This window comes from Channa argus, chromosome 20 (assembly GCF_033026475.1).
Source record: "Channa argus isolate prfri chromosome 20, Channa argus male v1.0, whole genome shotgun sequence".
Lineage (NCBI taxonomy): Eukaryota > Metazoa > Chordata > Actinopteri > Anabantiformes > Channidae > Channa > Channa argus.
In genome coordinates, this window is record NC_090216.1 from 16,716,018 (window position 1) to 16,736,132 (window position 20,115).

At 39.0% G+C, this 20,115-nt stretch overlaps 1 protein-coding gene across 1 annotated transcript in view; it reads right to left on the minus strand.

Moving 5' to 3' along the window:
• Positions 1–3,547: 3,547 nt before the first annotated feature.
• The window catches only part of spata20 (spermatogenesis associated 20), a 54,299-nt gene continuing 37,731 nt past the window's right edge, over positions 3,548–20,115 (minus strand). Inside the window, exons 16-17 of the mRNA XM_067487958.1 lie at positions 6,563–8,034; positions 3,548–6,419 (exon numbers count right to left, since the gene is read on the minus strand). Of these exons, the coding sequence (XP_067344059.1) occupies positions 7,840–8,034 (195 nt within the window). The 3' untranslated portion in view covers positions 3,548–6,419; positions 6,563–7,839. The remainder of the gene's footprint in view (positions 6,420–6,562; positions 8,035–20,115) is intronic.

Below are 20,115 nucleotides of genomic sequence, written 5' to 3' on the forward strand. Positions count from 1 at the left end.
TCCACAGCACTACTGGGAAAATGATTTGTGGAGTGATGAGGCTAAGGTTGAATTGTTTGGGAAGCATGTTGTATGGTGTAAAAACAGAACTGGAAAACATGATTGCAACTGTGAAGTACAGGAGAGAGACCATAATGGCTTGGAGCTGCTTCACTGCCTCAGGGCCTCGGCAAAGTGCCATCGGGAGGGAGAAAGGAGAATCCAAGTTCACCGAGGTGTCCTACAGCATAATGTCAGCGTGGCAGCCAGAGAGCTGAAGTCTGCCCAGCACAAGTCAGGTGATACAGCGGGATAGTTACTCTAAAGACCAAAGTAAATGTAGGACAGAATCACCAGTACAGCCCAAACTTTAACTCAGTGGAGGTGCAGTGACCTTAAGAGAGCTGTTCAACCAGACGTCCTAAGAATACGGATGAGCTGAGACAGTTCTCTAAGGAAGACCAGAATTTTTCCCAAACAATTTAAAGTGCTTGTTTGAATTGATTAATATCAAAGGAAGTTCAAGCAGTTATTTAATCCAGCGAGGTATTCAAAGAACTCGCGGTGGAAAAATGGTTGCGACTGATATATCAGATAGCAATTACTGATATTATTGTATTAAAGTTTGAGCTGCATTTTTTTTATTCATGGTTCAGGGGCCACTTACTGACCAAATACTTGCTTAGTCCAATCCTCCAAGTTTATTTAATTATTAAAAAGCAAAGCAGCAAGTCGTTATATATAAGAAGCTATCAATCAACCGGATCGTTTCAGTTCTATGTTGTTGAGTAGTTTTACCAATTAAAAACAAAATTGATAAGCTCAGTATATGTCAGATAACTGTACTTGTGTTAAAGTCCTAAATATAGTGGATAAGTACAAATAGTCATAGATTGGAAATAAGTGACTGACTTGCAGAGGTTACACCCCATCACTGCTTATAGCTTTTCAGTCAGAGTCTTGCCTTGTACCTCACTTGTAAGTTGCTTTGGATAAAAGCTCCTGCCAAATGACTAAATGTAAAGTGCTCTTTGCCACCACCTTCTAAGTAAAAAACTAGAAATATACTAGAAATACTAGAAATATAGGGCTACTGTCCCTTTTGGCTAGTAAATTACATTATTCTAGTCTAGAAATGTGAAATTGCTCCAGTAAAAACCTTTGAGAAGTCCAGCTCTTGTCTGGTTACTGAACTACTGTTTAATATTACAGTTAAAATGAAGTGTAATGATGCTTAAATATAAACTTTTTCACATAACATAACATTTTATTTGTCATAAGGAGGAAGCAAAAAAATCTATTAACTTCAAACAGAGCATTATTTTTACTTTTACTTACTTGCTTTACTTATGTGCTTGAAAATTGTTACATGTTCACCAACTCCTCCTCAGGAGGCCATGAACTTGTAGACCAATATACTGACAATCCATTCAACAGTTTTCAAGATCATTTTCTTAAGGCCAAGATCTGTCCTCTAATTACCTCGCCACTCCCACTGTTCCTAAAAGGACCCTCCTCTCCCTGCAACCATCTTGCTCGGCTGTCTCCCACAGCTCTTTTGAATCCCACTGTTGCTTAAACCGCAGCACTTGCATTTGCCTCCCCGTCTCTGACTCTGTGAGCTGTCTGTCATTTTGTTTCACTTACTGAGCCATGACACAAAGCACCAGAGGAATAATTTGGAGGTCACCAAAATCATTAGAATTTATACTCTGTGGACCATGAATGTCTGCACAAACACAAGTCACCATATCAATTCCATGGATGTTTAGACACTTTACTGACTTATTGGAAATCGTGGCCTAATGCTTGTGTTAGAGGAAAAGTAAAGGCTCACCAATGTCTGTAGCATTCGTCTTTTTGAAACCATGAACGTCGGTAAACAACTTTATGGTGATTAATCCAGAAGCTGAGGAGACATGTGAGTGTGGAGGAAAGTAGTGAACTGACGCTGCCATTCCAAGTGCCAGTGTTGTAGCTGTGGACAAACATTTACTGTATTTTTAAGCGGCTTTCATTTGGGGGAAATACTTTGACAAACACTGTTTGTGTTGAAATTTCAAGATCCAGTGGTTTTCATCCAGACTCTGATGACATGTCTATTACTCCTCCACCTCCACCCTGGCTGACAGTTGGCCTGACAACATCTGGCTGGATGCTCACGACTGCTTCTGTCATGCTGCTTCACTCTGCTCCAGTCTGTGCCATGGTCCAACACTGTCGCCTGCCTGCTTTTATCATGTGCATACACAGAGAAAACCAGAAGGGGGAATGCGTGGAGGTTAGGAAAGTGACAGATAAGGTGACAGACATACAGAGAAAACAGCACACGTTCTATTTTAGTATGATGCTTTAGAGTAGAAATGTGTGGATTTAGAGTCGTTTGTCACAAGTTTGCCTCTATCTTTCCCAATGACTCTGGAGAAAGTGATGATGAATGTGGATAGAAAACTACTTCTTCTTCTTCATCACTTCCTCCCACAACAATAGCCTCAAATCAATCTTTCCCAGCATCACCCTGGGATTTCTGATAAACTGTACTTCATACAGGTCTCAATGCACAGTGGTAGCAAAAAAGAGATTGGTATTAGGAAAGAAAGAAATCGCTGCTGTCTATAAGAGTTGTGTCGAAACATAACTAAATGAACATGTTTAAGCATAGGCAAAACCTTTGAGTGACTAATGGGATTTGGTCACAGTACCAAATGTGGTGATATGGGGCCTTGAATCAGCTTAGAGCTGCACTAGACAGTTGCATGTGAAAGATGATTCGCTTGTAGTAACAAATGTTATCTGGCCACAACTGAATGACAAAGTTAGAGCAAAACTTAATTAGTGTCATATTGTGATCTTACAGACATCCAGCCGAACACTTTAGACATACAGTAGAACTGAGATGATCCCTTTTTTTAGATAAAATAACAAATACAATATTTTTGCCTCACGTTTCTAAGCACAAGGAGTAAAAGTGTGTGTGTGTGTCTGTGCAACCTCAAAGCTACTTGCATGGGCTGATGAGCAAACGTATTGATCTTCCTCTAGGAGTTTTTTGGACAAGTGATGGTGGTAGGATGCCTATTCTCAACTAAAACAAACACACACCCACACAGACACAGAGAGAGAGCTGTGATTATGTGAAGATAAACTTTCTATTTAAATGTCTACAGTTTAGAAATTATGAAACTTTCAGTAAAACAGCACAAGTGAAGACACATTTTTAAGCTGCATCTGGCTTTTGAGCTCAGTGATGGAAGACAAGAATAAGACCGTCCAAGACCCAGCTCCCTCCAGCACATCCCCTCTGCCACTGAATGGTATGTCCAAGTTAGTGTGTTGCTGTTTTCAGCCCCCTGTGGCCTCATTATCACACAGACAGACTGAAACACAGCAGCCATATCTGATAACAGGCACACACACACAGTCACACACACACAACCTTAGATAGCCCAGCTTCACAGAGACATACTTACATCCAAAACAATGGTTGTTGATCTCCCACACACACACACACACACACACACACACACACCATAGCATGACTCAATAATGCTCATCCAACTCCACAAAGAATTATGATCGAAATACATTCACTAAATGATCCGACTATGACATACACATATCTGGAAACCTGCAAATACAACTGTAGAGTTTTGCTTTGTTATTTACATAAAAATTAAATATACACAAATATATTCCAAATGTTAAAAAAATTGAAATGTACATATTCCAAGTACAAACAGTAAACAAACTTATTGTATGATACAGACATAAATTCTACATTATCTTTTCTGTATGAGTTCTTAAATTTAATCTAAAAAGGTTCGGTCCTGTTTTAATGTGTGGACATTGCACAGGGACAGTTTGGCTGCATGACCTCCACTTATCAGGGGATGGTAGCTTTTGCCGTATCTTAGTCCCGCTTGACCTAAGAGCTGCACACAACACTGTTCCTCAAATGGCTGCAGTTGTCCAGGTCCTTTCCCTCTGACAGACATGTTCTCATCCATCACTGTTGGTTCTTAGCCGCACTGCAGCTATTTAGTTGAGGTCATTAGCAAAAGTCATACATTTTAACTATATTGCAGATTAGGCCTTTCTGCCTACTCTATCTAATTCATGTTGTTTGAGTTCTCCAGCCAAACAAGAATAATTATTACATTATATATAAATGTTTAATTTATAATATATTTCCTTATATAATAAATTCAGAATTTATTGATATTGATCCCCCCCAGGTGGTCGGTTCACTGCTTTGGTCCAGACTAAAATATCTCCACCAGATTTTGTATGGTTACCTATGGCCCCTACACAGTGTCTCATTTAAGCTACTTTATGACTTTTTCACAGCAGCAGTCCTCCTGTTATCTCCACACCTACAAGATGGACTTGTACAAAACTTGACAAACATCCATGGTTTTCCAGATTCTGTATCATATTGCACACAAAGTCTGCAGAATAGGCACTTGGAGGATCCCCTGCCTTTTCATTTAGCGCCATCATAAGGTCAGTGTGTTCAGACTGTTTACAGTACTTTGGTTCATTACCAAACTAATGACACTTCCATAATTCTCACTTACTCTGTATTTAGTGCTAATTAGCACCATTTTCCACATGCTGCCATGCGAATGCACCGTGTCTCATGGCCTTGCAAAGCTGCATGAATGGTGTCTGACTCAGTCTCATCATTAAAGAAAGGACCACGATGAAACCATGCACAGCTGAGTTAGAGATAGTTATTTATGCCTTCATTTCATGTATTTATAATGATCATGTAACTTTACTGCATGTAGTCAGATAATAAGCATGTAAAAATTGTGCAAAATCATCTTCATCTAAAATGTTTTTAACACACATTTAGAGAACACACTACCCCTTAAGCAACCTTTTAATGGCCAAATATTGAAATACTCCATATAAAATATACATTTCTTTTGTGTTTCAAAATGTTCTGAACAGTATGTGAACAGTATAAGATTTCTGTTGTTCAGGCTCTGTGCTTCAGCACATTAATGTTATTTTTCATAGAATATTTAGAATTTAAAGTGCTAAGTCTCAACTTTAATTTGTTTCAGCATTTATTTATGTCTTTATGTGAGAAAAATATAGCCCATGTAACATTAGGTGGCAAGTTTAAGGGTAATTAGACAACTGGCTACTAAATGTCTCTTAGGCAGCTGTGTGTTTGTTCAGCATTAGTTTATGCACCAGATAGCTCACACATGGTTCAGATGGAACCAGTTGTCATTTACTTTTCAAGCCATGTGAGACAGCAAACAGGCGCAATTTAGGAAAATAATTATGAGGCTCATAATCAACTCTATCAGAGCGATATCGGACATAGCTGGTTGGTTAAAATCCGATTTTGACTGCAAAGTAAGATAGTAAGAGGGCACAGAAAAACTACAAAATGTCAAATTACTATTACAACACATTCAAACACAATACTGCTGAACTCATGTTCTATAGACCAGCACAACATACAGCCAAAGCAAAAACACAAAATGTGTCTTAGGGAGAATTGGTAAAATATATTTGACTGGCTAAGTCACTTACAGTACATGATTGAGCTGCATTCCATTTTCAGAAGAGCAGACTAATGGCAGAAGTGCTGAAGTGTCCCACTGTCATCATGTGTCAAAGGACTATATCTCCCATACAGATGTTTTGACATTGACACAAACCTACTGCTGGACTTACTTCAGGCTATTTTTTTACTCAGCCCACATGCACAAAGCTTCAAAACTCCTACATTTACCGCCATCTTTAAAAGCCCATTAGGATCTATTATTGCTGTTTGTATGCTATACAAACAAGGTTATTATCAATATGCCCGCTGATGTGTGTCATATAGATTGCAGCTCCATAATTAGAGGGTTAAAAGGTTAGGCTGGATCAACCACTGATCTCAGCGCTAATTGAAATTTAGCTTGTGCAGCTCATCACAACAATTAGTGCAGAACAATAATGCGAGAAGTGGAATGTAAGAAGGGAGGGGGAAAATAAATGGTGCCTATGTGTGTGTGTGTGCGTGTGTGTCTGAAGAGAAAGGACTGAAGACAGTGGGTCCAACATCCTTATGGGTCTATGGCAGTGTGAGTGTGTCCATGACCAAAGATAGAGGGGTCCCAACCTGGTAGAAGATGAGACAGTGAGACAACAGTGGAGGAAAGGGGAGATAAGTGTGCAGCGGCATTTGGTGGAAATACATATAAAGAGGCCATAAAGTGACAAAAAAGTGTGACTGTTCCCGGACTGACAGGTTAAGAAAAGTGAATTTGAGGCACGATGGAGCTAAAATAGAACGGAGTGATCCCTCTTTGCCACATTTATGTCTTCTTCGTCCTGTTTTTCCCTCTTGAGAATTTCTTGTTCTTCCACGGAAGCAGCCGTCTGCCAGGATGACTTCCCTTGTTCTTCAGGCGATGAGGGCCTCGCCAGATCTGAAGAGGAGAAAGGATGGAAGGAGAGACATTGGGACTGGCAGACAAATATAGAGAAAGAGAAGCTAAAGTAAACAAATGCAGATGGTCTAGGTGTTTTTGCAGTATGTTGATGAATAAGATGTTGGGGAGGGGAAACTTACATTTGCTGCATTTCTCCTCCCAAAGGCCAGAGCAGGGACCTTCTGAGACAAAGTCCCTCGCCTCCACATCAGCAGCCCATCTGTCTCTTCCTCTTATGCACACTCGTTTGTAAGCCCTCTCCCATGTGCCCCATCTCATTACAACACAGTCACACAGAGTTTACATTACCTTCATCCAACCTGCTGAGTGCGGAGACGAGGGAAAAGATACACAACAGTGGGTTTCTCTGCATTTGGTGGGTATTTATAGTACAAAAGAAGAGAAAGACAGACTGCTGGGATGCATTCACTTTGTTCCTGCTGGAGTTTTCCTGTCTGAGAGAAGGAGACAAAGATAAAAATGTCCCAATTTATCATACAGATACTTTGAAATTTGAATCTTAAATCAAGCTGCTTTTTCGAATCTACTTGAGTGATTCCATCAAATAATCAAGCCTTATGGCAGGACCACCCTGGTGCCCCCAGAGACTAACAGCAGCATCCACCAAAAATGAATAGGACACTGGTTTCGAGGGAAATATCTCTTTTATTCAGGGTTGTGCGTATGAAGGCTGTGTATTCTTGTCATCTAATCCTTACAATAGAGGCCCAGAGTCAATGCAGTAGTGGAGAAAAATCCTCTCACGCTGAATCCGAGATAACAGACAAAGAGGGTGAAAGCAGATGGTAAACAGAGGCTCATTAGAGAGCAGCCTGTTAACTGTGACTTTACTACACATGAAGTCAACACATACAATCTACTTTTAAAATGTATATACACAGATAACTACAGAGCTGAGGAGCAACCTTTTTCTGGCCACTCCTAACACATAACTAAGGGATGCTGGACACCACTGTCAGATCAATGTGACGTGAATGTGGGAAATGGAGCAGAGCTGGGAGAGAACAACAGGCCAGATTGGTTCATCTGCTAAATATTGTCAGTGCATATCACCTGAGTGTTCTTAGGTTATGATCTGTAGTTTACTTCTCAGCTAACAGTCAAGACAGAACCTTTTGCACTAAAGCGCTGAATATTTTCAGTGAGCTGTCACTGCTGCTGTGCATACAGATATTTTAATCTAGCCCCAATGTCAAATTGTCCCAAAAAGCTAAACTAAGCTGAAACTTCAGTTGATATTTGAAGTAATACTTTGCTGGTCTTGCTAATAAAAAACAGTTTGGACAGTTTTCAGGTCTGGTCCCAGTCACAAGCCGAACTCAGCAAACATAAGCTAGTGCTGCATATTGGAAGAGTGGAGACTACAAAGCTTATACTCGTCGAGGTTCTTAGCTTGTCATGCTGTCTGCATCTCAATGCTTGAGTCCAGCAGAAGCCTACGTAGTTCCAGCGGGTCGGTCACAGGAAGAGAGCAGGTAAAGCCCTGGCAGACGTAGGCTGTGGAGACACCACTCTGCTGTGTCATGGAGGATAAGATGGGTAGACGCTGGCACAGGAAACTGTCACTAGTGCCGTCAATGTGGATCAAGACCTGTGGATAAAAAATGGAGAACAAAAAAAAAGGGCATCAGCTCAACATGTCAGCAAAATAAAACATGGTAGCTCCAATTTACATATGCACTGGAATGCTGATATTGTCCTGACTTTGTCCAGAGGTGGTGTATGTGAGAACACAAAAGTGAAACACTCCCAACATTACCTGGACATAATCCTTAGTACAAAGTGCAGCACGCTGCTCTGTCCTTAATGGTCAGGAGGGTTTAAAGCAAACAAATTTTTTTAGCTGTACGGCTCTAAGGTGCTGGAAGCAAAATACTGTTTGAAACAGGCTTAGTTTTCCATCATGTTGTGCATCCTGTGCACACTGATGCTTCTGACTTAGGAAATCTCCCTCTGTGTGTTACATATGTCAAACAGACTTTAGTTTATAACCATCTACAATACGGAGCCCCAGAACCAAAAAAAGCTGTAATCATATGACACTAATATAAGGGGATTATATGTAAATAAAAAATAGCTGTTAACTTGGTTAACTAGAGTATAAAATAGAGAATAGTGTGAGATGAGGCATTATATTTTTCCTTGGAGAAAAGGTATCAATTAATTATTTAATTATATCAGAAAGTTTTTTCTCTCATTAATGTTTAGTAATTTTTAACAAAATACAAACACCAACAGAAAATAACAGTAGCCAACATTTTTTACCCATAAAAAAAAAAAAACACCCCCAAAGCTATACTACTCTCCTTTTGGCTTATCCCGTGAGTTCAGTGTCTCCACAGCAGATCATTGTCCGCATGTTGATTTGGCACAGGTTTTACTTCCTGACGCAACCCTCCCCAATTTTCTACCGCGCTTGGACCGACACTGCACAGCTGGGGAGGGGAATGGGCTGTTAGGGGTTCAGTGTCTTGTCCAGGGACACTTCAACATATAGCCATGGCAACTGCCTTTACCAACTGAGCTATAGCCGCCCCCACCCCCAAAGTTATAACACTCTAAAAATAAAAGAAATAAAGGAAAGCATAAATCTTCTAAAAATAAATAAATACATAAATAAACAAAACAAAAAAACAGTGATTTACATTAAAGATATTGGTTTTCAACATCACAAACAAGAATAAAAATTACAGTGGAATGTAAATAGATGTATATTATATACACATATTATAATTTCTGAAAAGGAACTCAATAATAATTGTAAGTAATACATTTTTAAACATCTGAGTGTTGCGTTGGGCACAATGGGCAGCACGGCGGTGGAGTGTGGAATATGTTTTGTCATTAGGGTTAAGGTCTCTACACATCTCAAATAAATTTAAAAGGGGGGCCGCTAAAAGATAGCAGTCAGTCAGTCAGTCAGTCAGCTCAGAGCAGACCTTCTGTATAGCTCAGTGGGCACGTTTATGTATGTAGACCACAGCTCGAGAGTTTGGATTGTCCTCCATCTTTACACTTCTTATTGTCACTTATGATTGTATCCATCAAATATGAGGGAGGTGGAGGAAAAAACAGACCCTACAAGTATGAAGTTCAGCTCTCAACTTGAGGGGGCAAGTTGCAAAATGACATGAATTATTTGCAGATGCCCTTCTGCCTCCCCAATGCTCTGATATAAAAATTATTTAACTTTAACTACCTTTTTATTCATTATTACAGTGGCAAGCAAATTAGACATTTAATAACAAAAATAAATTAAAAATACAGTACAAAACTATGATCTTTGATGAACATAGGAGATATGCATTAAGGCATTAAGATAATTTCAGGAGAAAATGGAGGCGAGACCAACGAGACGGCATCAACACCAGTGTTGTAGCAGTGGGTTACTGGTGCTCCTGGACAGGTAGTAAATAAAGTTAGAGAGGGCGGCATTGTCCCTCCCTGAAGGGATGCTCCTGTCACACACGTTTCAGTTTGTCCTGCTGTGACAACACTCCTTGTTCACAGCAGAGCAAAAAAAACGACATTATAAACAATGAGCACAGACAGTGATAAAAGAAGGGAAATGAGAAAGAGACAGAAAGATGGAAAGTGGAGAGGTCCAGGGATAGATCTCCTCTCAGGTGAAGCTCTGCATGTCAGTACACAACCTCTGATCAAGTAAGCATCTATCATTTCAACTGAATTAATAGTATAAGCTACTGTACCTACTGTATTTGACAGAAAATCTGCTCTGTATGAGGTCTTCAGGCAGCTCTGGAACAGCCCCCTCCTTTTGGGGTTGAAACTGTGTACGCTGGTAATATCGAATTTTAAAATACCTCAACATTGTGGCGAGTGAAAATGCTGAGTTGCTAGTAACTTTGGAAAACTGCTAGCCACAGTGGCTAGTGAGCGACAAGTTAACACCCAGCTCTGCCTGTCATCAATTTAAATGGCAAATGAAAATAACTTCTGTTTGACATTTAAGCTACGAACAAGTAGATTTTACATGCACAGTAGGGCAAGAAGGAAAAAGTCCTTTAGTTAAATTATCAGGCGAGGCATTGTTCTCTTGAGTGGTCAAATATATTTGGGTTGGTGTAAATATACCTGGGCAGGCCGCCCTAGTATATTCTATGTGTGGGTCTGGTCAGGTATCAACTGCTATAACTTTTTTTGTTGTTGTTTTCATGTAATACATTTAGCCATGTTAGCAGTGTGGCTCTATAAATGGCAATTCCTACTGTAACCTAAAGACCAAGGACCAATTGTCAGGAAGGTTGTAAAGACATTCCCGGTAGAAATTGCATCTTTATGGCTGAGTACCCTGAAGATTCTTCTGCAAACCTTACACCTGTTAAACATCAGCATTTTTACATCAACATATACTTTACTAAGTTCTAATGGTTAGTGGTAGCACGGTGGTATATAGAATCATATGCGTTCAAACAGGAGAAAGTCTGCTTGATTTCAGTGGGACAGCGCCTACAGGAGGCACAACATGAGAGAAACAATGTTTTGGGTTTTTTTACGGCACATCGGAGACATGCATTTAACCCTTGCACATAATACTGACTTTGTACTAGTTGGCTCGCAGGATAAACTCCAGATAATCTTTGGGGAATTATACTCTGATATTTGCGTTCTCACATACACCACCTTCGGAAAGCTATGTGTGAAAGAGGGTGGAGTCAATTCTATCCTCTGGGCACCCGGAATATGTGGGTGGGCTGCACTTAAACAAGCCAAGTATTAATGTACAGGTGGATACCAGGGTCTGGAAAGCTGCAGGTGCCCCGATTCAACATGTTGCTGCCTTCACTCTAAATGTAGCTTTGGCCATTAGACGACATTTGTCCATTGGAGTCTTCTGTCCCCCTGTAGGCCTGTCAGCCAGCATCCTGGGCATCATGCAGCTGCAGGTTCACCTCTCTGAATGTGTCCCAAGTGCTCATTTGTGCTGGTAGCCATCTGCACATCGAATGCCAAGAACCTATCAATGCCAGTCTCCTGTTACTGAAGACTGTCTCGGCAGCGATGAGGTATATTTGCCTCAATGACTAAATGTGCTGTCGGATAAATACATACACTCTGTAGGGAATGACAAAAATAAATAAATAAAAAAAACTTTTAAAGAGAAAATTATAGATGCACAGAACAGTGCCTGCAGACACTTTTTCGGCTCTATGGCGCACAGGTTGATGTGCACGCTGGGAAAGACTCGATAGCAGTGTGATGGAATGTGGTCATAACGGTGAGACCGTTGCTATGGAGACAGGAGGATTTCCCTGCCAAGTCCAACCTTATCCTCTTGACTCTTCATTTTTGCTTGTCAACTTCACTCAGTCTCTCCCTGGTCTCACACCATATCCAGCAGCATGCCCTCAACTTAAAGGTCGCACTGTAGTCCGTCTGTGTCACAACAACGCTATCTGCACACACCCCTGGGGACCAGCAAGGACAAGTGAGAGAGAGAGAGTGTGTTTGTGTGAGAGAAACAAAGAAGTAGGGAGAGACAGGGAGACAGACTGCGCAAAGTTTAGTGAATGTGATCAAATTAATGCAAAGTGTGTCTGTATGTGTGTAAAGCTGGAGCAGACGGCACAGTAGGCGACACATGAGAGCACAGTCTCCAATTCCCACAGGGTTAATTCCATCGTACACCGGGCAAACCCTGAAGCAAGCACACATCCACATAGTCACACAGCTCCCTCCCGTTAAATGTCCCTACACTGACAGCTCCCTCCCACTCTCTCTCACTCACTCCGCACAAACCCGTCGAGCTCAGACACTTTAAAATAACACAGTGTACCTGCACTGACATTGACAAACAAACACACACACCCCTTCAGGAGCCATTTTAATGTTTTGCTTGCCCTCAGTTTTTATGCCAGCTAGTGACTTACAGACCAACCTCTGTCAGCGAGGCAGAGCCAAAGAAACAAGACACACACCAAACACACACTCGTGAGAGCCAGTGTCATACCTAAGGAAGACTGATAGGAGCGGTTGTGAATAGCACAGTGTGCAGCTAAGCATGAGGAGATTTACTTTCTCCATCCTTCTCACGTTGTTGTTTTGTCTCTCACTGTGACTAACCCTAACTGTGTTTGTTTGTCTTGGCTGCTGCTGTGTTTTCCCTATGCAGGCGTAGAATTTATCAGCCAGCATAATCAGTGGCAGGAGACACACCTATGCACACATAAGAGCGGTGCAGGGGCCAATTCAACCAGGTTCTCCTGCCCTCTGCACATCTTGGAGGTGGGTGGGTTTCCTTATTTTATTTCTTTGGTACAACACCCACACAGCACATACAGTATCTACCCCCTTTGCTATTGACCGTGACAGACAGCTCTAACGAGTGTGCTTTTTGCTTTTAGGTTGTAAATAAATCATTTTAATTTTTTGTACAATTTTATGACGTGATTGTTCCTTTTCAGATGAAAGATATAAAGCAATGGTAAAAATATTGCAAAAGCATAAACCTATACCAAAAGACCAAACAGACACCAAATGATCAAAAAACAGAAACAAAATGCCCCCCCACCCAAAAACAATTATAAAATGGCCAAGAACTACGCTTCCAAGGAACCTATTTTCTCATATTTCATGTTTATTTTAAATTAAAGCATTTGTTTGCACTTGTTTTGTCCACTCCCTGGCTTAGTGGGTAGAGTCTGTATGTTACCAATTAAGTTTGTAATCAGTGGAATTAGTCTCTGGTGTGTTGGTACTGCGTGTCCAGAGTTTGGTTTTCTTTTTCTTGTGAATGAGTTTATGTGCTACAGGGTGGCACACAAAGCAGGTATCCTGTAACAAGAAAGTATATTTTGGCCAGTGCTAAGTCTTGTGTTTATTATGATATTTTTGTCACAGTCCAGCAGCAAAAAGAAAGAGCCACCATGAGACGTTTACTGAAGATTAGAGGAGTTGACAACAAGCTCCACTACAAAAAAAAATGTCTTAGAAAAAGAGCACAGTTTTCTAAATTGATTTTATATGGTCATATAATACATTTGTTGACTCACAATGAAATTGCCGCCAACAAAGTAACTCTTTCTGGTCCTCGTGGTCCTTTTTGTTTCCAAAATAATTACATATATCATAATTAATTTGCCTCCCTTGATACCGCACGTCTTGTGATGTGAACATTGCCGTGGCAATGCTGATAGGATATACTGTGCAGCCATACAAAGTATCACAGAATTTCTGAGAGAGGCATGTAAAGTCAAGGTTTTCTTTGTGAGCAATAACAAGCTTGGCCAGTATAAAACCAAAGATATTGCATATGTCAGCAATATCTGTCAATCTTGATCTCCTAAATTTTCACACCACGCTGACTTGGGCAAGTTTAATCATCAAGGTATCGGCTCAATAGCTATAACAGCCTGGAATCAAAACTACATGTTTGCAATTATATCTAACTAATAAATCAGATGGTTTTAACTAGTGCTAACAAAATCTGTATTCTCTCATTTATCATTACCATACTCCGATGAAATGTTAATATTGTTCTCTGTCTTATTAGCCACAACATCATTTATATCTTGACACATTTTTGCGTGTTCTGCTTTGGTTCCTAAAACTTAGTCTGACCATTAAAGAAATCAAGTCCTTGTTTTAGGGGCAAAAATTGTTTAAAAAGTAAAAATATTCAAAATGTCAAAATCCTTAATTATGTACAATTTCAGTCTGAAATCTGTTCCAGCCTGTTCCAGTGGTTCAGTGGTTGTCAAGCCAGGCATCAGTTTGCAGCTGCTGAAAGTCTCTACAGGGCCCTCTCCACTAAATCATCAGCGTCTGCAGCAACATGCTCGGGCGCCTTTGGTAGTAGAGCAGAATTAAGAGCCCCTCTCTTCAATCAGACCCTGACACCTACAGCATACTTCATCACCTTTTGGTGCAATTTAGATGAAAGGGATTTGCATCAGGTTGAGTCATAAACCCTGTGTCAAGTTAAAAATGTTAAGGAGATTTAATCTGACATGTGATTGTTATGAGGACAAGTGCCTTTAAATATCTCCAATGGGTAAGATTTAAAGTAACTGTCATGTCTTTAGACACCTAACTGAAACAATAAAAGAGTATGTCTACAGATATTATAGTGAATACATCTTCTTCTGGGCCATTTTCTGCAAACGACATTAATATTTCAAGACTCCATCACCTGGGTCATTTATTGTCAATGTGTATTTTTTTTAAAAAGACTATAATAAAATATATAACAAGACTAAATAAAAATGGCCATGTAAAATGTTTAAAAAGTTTAAAAATTGTTTTTTATATATATTTATATTTGGGGGAATTTTATATCATCATAGGTTTATGCTATCTAATTAATATTAATATCTAACTAATATTTTAACAACTAAAACATTGCAAAAAAGTTGAGGTCATAGATTTATAGTCAGGGTCATTCTACTGTATGTTTGACAAGGCTAATCACAGTCAACTAGATTTAGGCACATCTGAAGAAACGGAGTTTTATCATGTATCAAATTGTCACTGTTTGGAACATAAAGAGCTCTTATATATAACTGTGGGTAAAATAATCTGTGCACTAGCTCACATCCCATCTCTGTGTGGTGCGCTTCTTTCCCTTTTCTGCTCTTTTGAGCAGAGTTCTGGTATTTTGAATTTAATTCTACATTACAGTAAAAGTACCTAGACATATGCTGTAATTTATAACATTTTAAACAGTAACACTGCAACACACTGTTCTTAGTAAATGGTACTTAATTTACAGTGGGAGTCAAATATTATAATAAAGAGAAGCATACAACCCCAATTCATGTCTTTTTAGGGCATCACCACACAGTGTATCTATAAACTGGCTTTATAAATGAGCAAAATTTAGTAAGGGATGGTAGCACTTGCTGCTTAAACATTTGAAATGAATGTTTAAGCAGCAGTTATTTCATGTAAATTTGACTGTACTGGTGGACCAATATATAAATTCAATTTTTAAAATTTTTTGGTTGAAGACTGATGTAAAAACTTCCCAAACCTAAAAGTTGAGATTATTACTTTGTCTGCTATCACAACATCAGAAGCAGTGACTGCCACGCATTTCAAGTCTTTCCTTTTTTCTGAATCTGCCTTCTTCTCTGTACTTGCAAACTTGTGAAAAGTCACAAGTCAAAGAGGATGTTTTAGAAGCTGATATTTGTGGGAATGGGGTATCCCAGAATGCCTCGGGCACCAACCAGACATCTTGACAAAGAGTTGAACCTAATACATAGTAAAAATTTATATTACATTTTTTGGCCATATTATTTGGCCAACGACAGATTAAACAAAATGAACAGATCTGTGTCAAAAAATACCACTGTAAAAAATACCACAATACCACTGCAAACTAATTAAACTGCTTTACGACGCTGAATTATAAAAAAAATACTAAACTTTGGTTATGCACGTATAGCAATCGTATTTGTTTGTTGTCTTGCCAAATAACAGTAATAATTGAAGGAATCTCTTTCCATATTTGCAACATTTAATTTCATCTGTACACTATGCTAATAAAAATAAAGTTCCCCAATAATGTTGAAGGAAAATCCTCCTTTACAAATAAAGTCATAGTTAACTAAAGGAAAACATTTACAGTCAATATAACAAAATAAAAAGTAGCAGTTATGAAAACACAGGTAAAAATCCTGTATAAAACACTGCAAGTGCACACATGGGCTTTTAATCTTCTCAGAGTGAATTTTATTTAACCAGTTGAGAAGATAAGGATGAACCTGAAGCGTCAAGCACAGCTGCAGCAGATGTTCAGGTGAGATTTAACTACAGGCGGAGGTTTACACCTCTAAAAATGTCCACTCTCTGTTGGATCCCAAGCAAAAACCCACCTCCCCATTGCTTTAGGGACATGACAGCACATTTACTAGATAGAAGCATGGAAGAAAATACAAGATCTAGAGTTCATTTTAACAAGCAAAGAAAGAATGGAATTTTTAATTTATGATTTTTTACTAATGAAAGTACATTTTAAGGCATGATGGAGTGGAAAAAGGGATAAGTGGACAAAACTGCTGAGCATCTATCCAAATGCATTACGGCCTGCTTACAAAGCTCTTTCCTGCATCAGGAACCATCTGATGTCTTTCTACAGATGTCAATCGGTGTGGGGTCTGTTTCTAACCAGCTATTGGGCTGGTCATTAACGGGAGAATCAATTCCTTGCACAGTGTTCTACCTACACACAATTATATGCACATGTAGATTCTGACAAGAGACAACAGTGTGATTGGGAGACACTAAAAAGAGGTAGAAGGGTAATAAGACAGCAGATTAAAGTGAGGAGGGTCAGAGGTCACGAGGAGGACTTTGAGACTCTTCTGATCTAATCCTCCACTGCTTTGTGTTGCTAGCAGAGGTAGTTAGCCCCTGTCTAGGCTCTCTGTCTCCGCCCAGCTCCTTTTCCTGCTCCCTCTGTTTGCCCTGTCTGTCACCTTGCCAACTCTTCCCACGTCTCTGAGGTCTCGTTAGGGCCTCAAAGTCATTTCCCTCCACAGATGCCTTCACAAAGGACCTCTCTCTCTAGTTAAGGGCCATGTTGCTTTCTTTCTTGTCTATTCCTACAGTAGCTATGATCTATTTCCATCTGTCCTGCTCTATTCATCTTCTCTAAGAATAAAAAATGGAGATGGAATAAGATGACAAATGAATAAGCTCCAAATGTTTCTATTTGTCAGTTATCTTCCTCAAGTAATGCCTGATAATACCTTTAGCACTTTCTGCACTTAAGTGCACTCCAGAGAAAAAAAAAGTGCTCTCTGTGTGCGTTCTGACTAATACTGTAACACGAAGGCTTGGATATTTATTTTAGGGGGCAGAGTGTGCGGGTGGGTAAAACTCACAATAGTTACTAATTAATAAGTAGCACAAACAAGAGGCATTGAGGGTAACAAAACTGGGAATCGCAATAGAAAACACTTTTTGAAAAACATTATTAAACTCAAACTCATTCAACTCAAACATTATTCAGACACAAATGTAAATCTTTGAGCTGACACAAATTCATACTTAACACTTAACACTACTGCCAAGATTCCTCTGTTGCCTAATTAGAAACATTTAGAGAAGACAGAAAAATAAACTCAATTACACGATCTTGCTTAAAGCTGGGGAAATATGACTAAGTAGAAAAAAAACAATTTTGGGTTTTGAGAATACAATGTTATTTCCAAGATTGGTGAACTTTGTTGGTAGATTGGATGTACCAAGCTCTACCACAAATAAAGTTAAAGAGCAGCTACTTATGTTTAATGCAAACACTGTAACATTAACAGTAGCAGTGTTTAAAGTTTAGGTTTTATTCCCTTCTAGGAAAATATGTTTTAATCATCTGGATGTTAAATCCTTTAGGTGTCATGTACACATGCAGCTAATCTGGTGCTAGAAGGTAACAGACTATGTTCCCCATCTCAATCTCTAAAAAATGTTACTTTCTAACAATCCTACATGTATTCAAGGGCGACTTCACCAATTTTCAACTTGCTTTCTATGGGTTTATTTTAGGGTGTAAATGTACAATAACGAATTTAAACTTCCCTCTGACTTCACTATATTAAAATATTTTTCTGCTTCGTGCTGAAAAACCTAAAGGAGTTTTTTATCATTAGGAGTTCAAATTATGTCATCTGGGGGAGCTGTGGAAAAGCAGGTTGACCATGATTACAAACTCCATAGTACAAGCAACAAGATAACATAATCTGAGCTGAAGGTTCCTCCACGTGATGTCATCTAAAGGCAATTTCAGCTAGAAGTAGAGAGATATTTTGATATAGGGAAGTAAAAGAGAAGGTTAATGGCATTTATGTACATTCACTACCTAAATTAGCACCAAAAGCAGCAAGTTCAAAATCAGTGAAACCATCAAGGAGGCCAGAAAAACGGACTTCGATGGTAACCTGAAAAAGCCTTTTAGGCCTCAAAATAAAAGTATTCGTGAAAAGCCTTCCTGGAAATAGAGGATTTTAACCAAAACCAGGAAAGAAGCAGGGATGAAACACTGTGGATCTGAGAATAGAGGTTGATTTTGGCATATTGATAAAAAATAAATGTATGAGTAAGGTTAAACATTAAAGAAATATAGCTATGAAGATGCGTGACTACTTTTGAATGTATCATTATTGGCGTTTCTATGGAAATTAAAACGATAATATTATACTGGTTTTTAAACTTATAATCGAGTGTATCAAATATCAAGAATATTAAATAAAATTGTTAAAAGGATTTAAAATGTTACGTGTAATCAGACTTTGACTTATTGCTGAGGTGTATGTGTGTGATGCTGTAATGAGGAAGTAAAGGAGGCTGTGGAGACACAGACAGCAAAAGAAAAAGGGAACTGCCTTTACAAAAAAAGAATGATGAGATCATACTAATTAACAAATGTGTGGTGCATGAAGAGTGTATGGTGAGACATAACCTAAAGTTGTTAGGATTGGATAAAGTTATAGATATGTAGGCATATGCCACGAGCTGATCACTGCCGCTGTATCACTGTGTCTGTATGATAGCTGACAATGATCACATGGTGGAAGTGCATATTTGGAGGGTCAAAGTGTAAAGTAAGCATTACCTAATGTAGGAGTATTAGTATAAAGGCCTTGAGATGAGACTCCTTTAGGGACAGAAGAGATGGTCATGCTACAAGCAAAGATTTTCAACAACAAATTTTTGCCGTATTCATCAAACACCAAGCAGGTTGTGAGTAGAATAATAACCAAGATGGGGAAAGAATAGACATTTCTGGCTGATTCTAGTATTGTTGATTTTATAATTTTATACTGTCTTCTCGCACTTTTATTGTTTGCTGCTAGCTTTTGCATTTGCTTAAAAAAGGACATCTGCAGTTAAAGTTAGAGCTTCCTTGCTTTAATTGACATTTTATAAGGTTTCCTAAAGTGTCCATAGCCGGTCCTTGTCGATGTAAAAGAACTAGATCGTATGTGACTAAGTCAAGTTCCCTAGATGAAGGCTCTAGTCGGTTTAATCTAGACCCAGACATTAATAAGCAGGAAAAGTATACTTGCAGTTTAAATATTTTACAGCAACTATAACAACTGCTACTATAAGAAGGAAGCTACCATTAACCTGTGGGACTTTTTTAGTACCTGTAGTTTCAGGCTTATGCAGGTGCCTGTAAAATGGCAGCGGGGAAACATTTGGATGAAGGTAGTGAATAGCTGGATGAATTTCTTCACCACAGCCGAGAGTGTAAACCTGTTCTGTTCAACCTCAAGCAGGCTAGTAATTACTTGTCTTGGTTTCTCCAAATGATCATGGTGTTTAGCATATTTTGGCCTACATATCAGTTTATCAGTATATCAGTTATTAATAATTCTAGTAATAAAAAAATGTAAAAAAACAACAACTTGTGGCTTTAATCAATCTCTAGGCAGTGGAGACAACAAATCAGTTTTCTCCCTCTCATATGTCCAAGCTTAGTTAGTTAAACCTTATCCATTCTTTTCCCTTTAGGTAAAGAGTTTATCTACTCACTTTATGGCTGACTGAACTAATGTGACTTTCTTTTATTCTGCATGATTTTCTGTGTCTTTATCTGGTATTAATGTAGGATTTACGTGTGATGGCGTGTGTGATCACTAATTTACATCAATAAAGACACCAGCATGCACAATAAAAAAAAATTGGCTTACTCCACAGAGGCGGA